At 32.0% G+C, this 9119-nt stretch overlaps 1 protein-coding gene across 16 annotated transcripts; it reads right to left on the bottom strand.

The window, feature by feature from the left end:
• Positions 1–205: 205 nt before the first annotated feature.
• Positions 206–7724, bottom strand: LOC141666668 (uncharacterized). Of its 16 annotated transcripts, XM_074472801.1 has the most exons (11): positions 7316–7724; positions 6991–7112; positions 5749–5884; positions 5604–5659; positions 5295–5529; positions 4862–4937; positions 4616–4731; positions 3390–4482; positions 2721–2883; positions 860–1058; positions 520–751 (listed from the first exon to the last, which is right to left on the bottom strand). In XM_074472801.1, exons 1-5 carry the CDS (start codon positions 7374–7376, stop codon positions 5389–5391), a joined length of 516 nt encoding a protein of 171 aa, XP_074328902.1. In that variant the 5' UTR covers positions 7377–7724; the 3' UTR covers positions 520–751; positions 860–1058; positions 2721–2883; positions 3390–4482; positions 4616–4731; positions 4862–4937; positions 5295–5388. The 16 variants fall into 16 exon arrangements, with proteins under 16 accessions (XP_074328894.1, XP_074328897.1, XP_074328893.1 ...); XM_074472798.1 differs by having other exon boundaries at positions 3390–4731; XM_074472800.1 differs by lacking the exon at positions 4862–4937.
• Positions 7725–9119: the final 1395 nt, after the last annotated feature.

Raw genomic sequence — 9119 nt, 5'->3', positions numbered from 1 at the left:
ATCTTCATAAAACATGCCTCAAAGTTCATGACCGACAAGATCAACTACCAGCAAGATAACCAACTGAACCTCTTGTAATAAATTATACATCCAAATGAAGCAAAACTTTTAACATTTGAATATGCAAGAACATGACAAGGCGTCTGCACAATGAAAATCTAAAAACTGATCACGATAATCCATCAAAACACAAAGCAGCACATTGCCTGCATATTATAGTTTGTAAAATCTCAAATCTGGACACCTGCATGATGCAGAATGCAAATTAAAATAGATAATAAATTTTAACTGTTATATAACCAAAAGTGAAACTTCAGACCAGAAGCTTATATTACCCAGGATGTTATCAATAGATAAGTTAAACTTATATTGTCTTATGCTGTTAAAATGATTTTTTGAGCTGGATCATATTGAAAGTGTCACTTATAATGGCTTCCAAATCATGATTAATACCTGTACCTATGAATTCTAAAGTTACTTTTTATCTTTTCAACCAGAACAAAGTAACACAGTAACATACTTGTTCAGCCAGAAATAATTCACAGTCCGCCTCCTGAATCCGGCTGGTAGTGGCTGGTATTTCTGTTAATATAAAAAAATCCATGTCAAACAAAAACATAGCAGAATGGTAGTAATTCTGTACATACAATATACAAATGATGCATTTCAACTTATTGTTGATCTAGCTCAGTGCTGGTTCCAGTGGCTGATGCTGCTGTGGAACTTGCGTCAACTTTCATCTTCTCAAGTGCTAAAAAACAGATTGTAAAATGCTATTTCATAAGTAATCGGTGTAAATTGAAAAGTAATAGAAACTGAGATTTTATGCCCGAAGCAAAGGACTGAAATTCTAGCATACCTTCATCAAGTTGTCTCATTTCTTCGGGGTCCTCTTCAACACTAATAGCTTTTACGGTCTTTCTCATCCAATCTTGAGCACAAACAAGTGCTTCGACCATTTTAGGTGTTAGGGAACTCCAAAAATCATTGAGAACTCTACCACCCGTGCTAAAAGCCGATTCCGATGCAACCGTGGATATTGGAAAAGCTAAAATATCCTGAGCCATTTGAGATAAAACGGGGAATCTCATTGAATTATTTTTCCACCACTCTAAAATATCAAACCGATCCAAACAACTATATGTTTTTGGTTTTTCACTCAAATATTCCTCCAAATCGGATGCACTACCATCACTTGAAATCAATCCAACATCTTTCTCAAATTGCATCCTCAACGATTGATATAGATGCACTTGGCTAACATTTTCTTCCCTTCTTTTATCTCTAGCTTCATCTCTTTTTTTGTTTGTTGCCATTTTAGATTTGTATTCATTGAACATTTTGTTTAATGTCCCTTCTAAAGACTTCCCATCGACCCCCACCTCTTATCCATACATGTGCTTTAACATGTACACTACAAATTGTAAACTTGTGCCTTGGATCTAGTACCACCGCAATAAATAAAAGATTGTTCATTTTGGTTGGATCTCCCCAATACTTGTTAAACTTACCCAACATTTCCTTTCCAATCACATACATTTGCTCATTACTACCATATGTCCATTCATTCAAGATAGCATGAACCGCATATATCTCATATAAAAAAATATTGGAAGTAACATAAGAAGTTCCCGAAATCTTCACGGTTAGATCATAAAAAAAATTCAAGAACTTTGCAAATTTTCTCGCGGTAATCCAATCTTCACTTGTTGGCCTACCATCAACATTGTCCAATTTGAGATTCTTTTTATACCTAGGATCTTGTGTATCTTACCTACTAAATGCTCTCTCATACTTTTCCGTCACATCTAGCATTTCATAAGTTGAATTCCATCTAGTATCGACATCAAGAATTAAAGCTTTATTAGTCTCAATTCTCTCAAATTTTGCACATTCCATAAACATGAACTCTCTAGCGGGTGACAATCTCACATACTTAACGGCATTTCTCACCTTACTATTTGATTTGTCGAATACACCCAATCCATCTTTTACAATTAGATTTAGAATATAAGCAACACACCCTCAAATGCAAATTTTCACCATTCAAGACGCTAGTTTCCCAATTCCCAACTCTCTCTTTTAATTTTTGCAATGCAACATCATTTGAAGTAGCATTATCTACCGTAATAGATAACACTCTAGTGATTCCCCAATCCACCAAGCACTCCTCGATTTCCATTGCAATTGACTTACCTTTATGACTATGGATTGGACAAAAGTTTAGGATTCTTTTATGCAACTTCCAATCTTTATCAATAAAGTGTGCGGTCAAACACATATAATTAATTCTTTGATTAGAAGTCCATGTGTCCGTAGTTAGGCAAAGACGTTGTGTTGGTTCACGCAATGAGCCTTTTATATCATTTCTTTAAGAGCATACATTCCATAACAATCACGTGCAACCGTCCATCTAGATAGAATTTGAAACATTGGTTGCACGGTAGCCATAAACTCTTTAAATCCCGCACCCTCCCCAAACTTGAATGGTAATTCATCTACAATAATCATCTTAATATACTTTTCTCTAGCCAAATTCTTGTCAAAAGTCCAACTAGTCAATGATGCATTTCCACTATCCTTATTACCTTGAAAAGCTAATTTTGTTTGACAACCTTCAACATTGAATAACTTGCAAGATTTCAAATAATTATGCAAACTACTAGTACCATTCCTAGAAGTATTTGCACTTAATTCCTTAGAACAATACTTACACTTACCTTTAATAAGGTTCCCTTGTTCATCTCTAATTTTTTGATAATGATCCCATAGATTGCTTCTCGATTCCATTGGCTTTCTCTTTCGGGGATTCGAAGCTACGGTTTCGCTTGGAGCTGGAGTTTCATTTTCAAGTTCTTCTCGGTAATCACGCTCACCTTCCATCTAAAAAAATCAAGAAAAAAATGGAATAAACATAAGATACAAATTGAACAGTAGTTAGTAAGCATTCTGGTGAACAGTAGTCAATAAGTCAGAGACAAACTGAAATCAAGCATAAAATACATATGAGGACACAGACACTGACAGAGACAAATTAAACAAGAATGTTCAATACATTCAAAATCAAAAAGAATGTTCAATACATATTTACATACACAAATCCTCAAATGCACAATTCACAAATCAAACAAATTATAAATTATAATTTCTGTATAACAATTCAAAATAAAAAAAGAGGTAAATTAATAACTCTTCTCCCTCTCCCTGTACTATTATTTAAGAGAACTAGAGAAGCCATAAATTCAACAAATTATAAATTATATATATATATTTATACATATATAAATATATATACATATGCTTTAGTCTTCACTCTTCAGTCTTCACCACTTTTTCTTTTTCTTTTAGAATTAACATCACAAAATCGTATGGAAATCAAAATCGAATACCTTGAAAAAATGAAAATTGAAGACCTTGAAATGGACTCTGAATCGATGCTGCTGTGCTGTCACTCTGGAGTCGACTCTGAATCGATGGACTCTGCTCTGGAATTGGATTATTGAGGATAATCGAGATGGATTTTTGAATCGATGGTCTGGGTTTGGTTTGTGAGAACAGGAGAAGTGAACTAATATTGTAATAATTAAGTAATTAACTTTACAGACACAGACAGAGATAGTATTATAAATATTTTATATTTATATATTATATAAACTTCGGTTATTGTTTTCGGTTAACCACGGTAAAAAACCGAATTACCGAAAAACCGAACTCCTGAAATTTTACTACCGAAAACCGAACCAAATTTTAAAATTTGCTTAACCGAACCGAATGCACACCCCTAACTAGTCCTACCATACATAAACATCATCTTTTTAAAATTTTCTATTTAGGCCGAATAATAATTAGAAAAAAGCTATCTGCTGGTTCACTTGAAGCATTTTTTTGATACTTACACACAGTATGTTTAAATACGAAATAGGATACTGCACACCTGACATCAAATATTCAAAGCTGAAGTTTTACTATAGAGAAGCTCAAACAATGGTAGCTAGAAATACAGTAACCTAAGCTATGAAAGAAAAACCAAAAGCACCACCGCCTGAATCAGAAGTAAACACAAATGTTGCCATAATATAAAACCAAGAACCTTCAGAGATCTCAGGAGTCGCCAAATTCTGCCAAGTTACGGTGTGCATATGAAAACCACAATCTTCAAGTGATCTAATTACATATATCGCTCCTTTTTGCACCTGCAGGTAACTTAACAGTATCTGGAAGCACCTCATCTCTGTTTTCTATTATTATATATTTTGCGTTTGAGCATGCACTTAAAGACTGTCAGGCTAGGAGGGGGACTAAACCTATGTGAAATTGACAAGACATGATATCATGCCATTCCCAGGGAGATAAACTGGAGGAGCCCTCAAGGGCATATACACAGAATATTTGGTGACAGCAACATTAGCTTAGCTCTCTCAAGTACAAAGGACAAATATTTCTGTAAAAATTACTTTGCCTTCAGGAACTAGCCATTACACACTGCAAGGCAATGGAACTATTAAGGTGATACAACTACTACTGAATTTAATAATTTATACTTACAAAAAAAGTTTGCATAAAAATCAATAGTAAAGGTCAGAAAGACAGAGACGAAAATAAATTATGAACTCACTATCTGTTACTCGGGTTTCAATTGACTTTGAGGCTGTGTGAAAAATTCTTTTGCATTGTTTTCCACCCCTGCCTCTACAATAGCTTCCAAAACTAGGTCAGATCCTCTGACATTTCCTGGTATTAGGCACAATAGATAATTAATACATTACAAAAAACTTTGCACAAACAAGGTCTTATATAGATTCAGTAATAAATTATGGAAAAAAACAATAACTCTAAACTTGTATGTTATGCAAATGTGCACCTCGTCTGGGAACTAAGAAACGTTTATAAAGTATTAACCACATATCCTGTGTCCCAATCTAAGTTATAGATGAATCCTGCATAAAATGCAAATGCACCTTTATATAGAGTATAGGACTGTACAACAGTCACCTTCTGAAATTTAACATATACATGATATGGATGAAAGCCATTAGCGCTTCTCTATATATTCCAAAATGTCATAATTACAGTGTTACACATATAAGGGTGCAAAGAAGCAGATATTCAATTGCAAGAGGACTCCTCATAATGAAGCTATCCGTCACACATACCAATCAGGAGTTCAGATTCTATTACAATGATCCGTCTTGAGAACCTATTGATACTAGTGGAACCCAAAATGTAACAAGTAAATCATAAAATATAATCTGACAGGCTTCATCTGACCAAGAAAATGAGGATAAGGTTTTCACCTTTGCGCTTTGGGAGCAATCCAACACTTTCTGCTGATACAGGAAGGACAGAAAGAAGCCCCGAATCACCACTTATCTCACTAGTCCCAGACCCCTAATTAAAAGCAGAGGATTCAGCTAAACTTGCGTAAGCAGTTGCTTTGCTGTGGATATCAAACGAGCTCGAAGTAGTTGCTTTTCTGTGAATATGAAAGGAGCTTGAAGCCGTTAATCTAGAATCCTGCAAATAATCAACCTATGGTAGAAGTTTATAAAAAGGAGGCTTGATATATATTCATATAAGAAAACCCTTGCTTTATTTGCACCAACCTTAGAAGTAGTCCTGGATACGTTCTCTTCTGTTACCTTTTCTGGTTCTGTGCCTTCTACTCCACGCCACGGAAAAAGGATAACTGAACCCGATGCTCACACAAGAAAAAAGAAGAAGTAAACTATAGATTTTAACAGATCATACCATTTGCTGCAGTTGTCTTATCAAGATTATCCACCAGTCTTGTCGTCAATTGACCAGGATTCATAAAAGAGACTGTTCTAATCTCATGACGTATAGCTTCCAACTGAGCCATTGTTTCTTTTAGTTCTTTATGCACCTAAACACAAATTTAAAAATGATAACTAAATTTGTATAAACATAGAAAAACTATGATATCAACATCTTTAGATTTATAAAACCAAGAAATTATACTACTAAGAAAACTAGAAAAACTCCTAGTAGGTCCATAAACAATGCCTTGCAAGAAAGATTCAGCTTAGAAATAACTACAATATACTATACTTAAATACTTTACTCTTCACGGTCAACGCCATTTAAAATTTTCATCAAACCACGAACATGGGCCTGGAGTAAATTTATTACAGTTGATAAATAAAAAAAAATAAAAAAAACTACTTTTTGAGTGCAAAATTAATTTTTTCCCCGAAAATATTAATATTCATGACTAAGTTATCCCTTTGATTTATAACTAAGTATAACATATCTGCTAGAATTTCAGTAAATTATGGTTAGTAACTACATGTCTTTGGGGGAAAACATGTATAAATAAAAATAAAATAGTTTTTACTTCATTCTTCAGGCTTCACATAATCGCATTTCATACATATGTTACAACAAAATACACTTGGTTATTCGAAAGAAATTAAAAAGTTACACATACTATATTAAGAGAAAAACATGTTTGGGGTATAAATGTAATCGTCTACGAATCAATCTTTTACTGATCTCCAAATAAATTTCTGTCAAAAAAATGGAATGAGACACAGACTTGCACAGCTGCATGAGTGTAGTAATTTGGAGCAGAGAGTATTACAAACTATCTAAAAGATTTAAACACTCCATTCAAAGTTTGATTCTAACCTTCAAGGTATGTCAATTGAAACTTAAAATATCATATAAAAAAAAATCAAAATAGAACCAAAACCCGTATTTTTTTATTGTAGAGAACCCGCGGCTGCTACCCGACGGGTGTGCACTGGGTAGGCTCACGCAATGAGCAAACCACGTGACAAGTTCTGACTCAGGAGACATAATCATAAATTCTCTTCCGTAGAATTCGAACCCGTGACCAAGAGGATAGTTATCCCCTCTTTAACCCTGGCGGCCCAAAACCGTATTTCAATTCACAAAATGAGGATATAGCGTATTGAGTGGATGTTTTGTTTTGTGTGGAAATAGTAAAGAAGAAGGGGGAGGAGGTACCTGGTGAGCCTGAGATTGATGCATAATAACATCAAACTGAGCACGAGCTAATTGAACATAACCAATTGCACGACCAGCCAGCCTCCCTGCTATTCTGGAAACACGTGGGAAATCCTTGGGACCTAATAGGGTTGAATTTATATAATATCACAAATTGATTGTTATTAAAGCTTTATACATACACATACATTACTGGGTGAAATATAATCAGTGGACTGGTTGCAATTGAAAAATGAAACATAGAGATAGACACGAAACTACACAAAAAGTAATTAATTAGTAACACACAAATACAAAGAAAAATGAAGGAAATGGATGCACCTACCATTGAAGGCAACAACAGCTCCGATCAAGAGGAGAAGCTGTCCATACGAGACTCCAAGCATGTTAAAAAAACCCTACAACTCACACCCTGTTCCAGAAACTTTTTCGAGAGAAAACACAAAAAAATGTAAATGTCGCTAGAGGAGTTTGGTACAACATGGAGGTTGTCGCTGAAGTAATGGAAGAATCGCGGAGATTTGGGCCGAAAATCGGGCGTATTGTGAAAAGCTGAATACGCCTTATCTGCCGGACTGAATTTGCAAAGGATTCCAAACGTGGTGGCGGAGTAATTCCTACTCAGCCGTGGGTGCCCGGAATAGATCCCGCAAAAGCTTCACGTGTGTTTTGATAGAGAAAACTAGTGTTTAACCTTTGCAAACAGGAATTAAGTCCATGACTCTTTTGATTAAGTCTAAACCTACTTGGATAAGTCCTAAACCTACTTGGATAAATTTTAGAAGCTGTTATGGGCTTAGTAAAAAGATAGCCCATCATGCACACGATGTTGCACGTTAATAATTTATTAGGTGGTAAAGTGTAGATATAATATATTTATATTTCATTTATTCTCTTATACTATTATAATAGCTTTGTATAACAAACACAATAGGGAAATTGAACCATAAATATATATTTTTAAATGATATAAAATAATAATAATAAAAGTATTATATTATATTATATATAATATAAGTAACAATTATCTTAATAAAGATAAATATAAGTAACAATCAAGAAATCATTTGTTAATCCCGTTAAAGTAAAATCATTTTTTTACAAAAAATTGAAATGTGTTAGTTTGATTTAAAATATTTCTGAATAGATAATTTCATTTTTATCTTATAAAATAAAATACACATTTAGATGATATTTAGGTATAAATATTACATGTGTTTTTTTATTTTAAAAAATTTAGAGTACATCAATCCTATAAAACATAAAAGTAAGGAAGAAATATAATAATAATAATAATAATAATAATAATAATAATAATAATAATAATAGTAATAGTAATAGTAATAGTAATAATAATTGCTAAATTGTAGGTCTAATAGGTCTAATAATTTATTAGGTGCTAAAGTGTAGATATAATATATTTATATTTCATTTATTATGTTATACTATTATAATAGCTAATAATTTGTATAACAAACACAATAGATAACTAATTAAGAAATTGAACCATAAATACATATTTTTAAATGATATAAAATAATAATAATAAAAGTATTATATATATAATATAAGTAATAATTATCTTAATAAAAATAAATATAAGTAACAATCAAGAAATCATTTGTTAATCCCGTTAAAGTAAAATCATTTTGTTACAAAATATTGAAATGTGTTAGTTTGATTTAAAATATTTTTGAATAGATAATTCCATTTTTATCTTATAAAATACACATTTAGATGATATTTAGGTATATATATTACATCTGTTTTATTTATTTTAAAAAATTAGAGTACATCAATCTTACAAAACATACAAGCAAGGAAGAAATATAATAATAATAATATTAATAATAATAGTAATAATAATAATAATTTTAATAATAAATTTATTAATAATTTTAATAAAAAATTTAATAAAATAAATTTAAGTAAGAATTAAAAAAATATTTGTTAATTGGTTTAAAATCAATCATTTTTTAAAAAATAATTAGAATAGGTAAGTTTGTTTAAAAAAATTGTAAAGAGATAATTTTATTTTTTTATTTAAATAATAAACATATTTAAATTATATTTAGCTATAGATATTACAGGCGGTTTGTTTCATTTTACGGATTGTCTTTTAAAAAATT

The sequence above is a fragment of the Apium graveolens genome, chromosome 6, assembly GCF_009905375.1.
Source record: "Apium graveolens cultivar Ventura chromosome 6, ASM990537v1, whole genome shotgun sequence".
In the NCBI taxonomy this organism is placed as follows: Eukaryota; Viridiplantae; Streptophyta; class Magnoliopsida; order Apiales; family Apiaceae; genus Apium; species Apium graveolens.
The sequence above is the reverse complement of the archived record's forward strand: the minus strand, read 5'-3'. Positions and strand labels throughout refer to the sequence as shown.

Excerpts from the sequence above, each read along its gene's own strand:
- LOC141666668 (XM_074472792.1), bottom strand. The coding sequence starts at position 1,340 with ATGTTCAATGAATACAAATCTAAAATGGCAACAAACAAAAAAAGAGAT. Across the intron at positions 752-859 it reads AATGAGACAACTTGATGAAG|CACTTGAGAAGATGAAAGTT; the intron begins GTATGCTAGAAT and ends TCTGTTTTTTAG.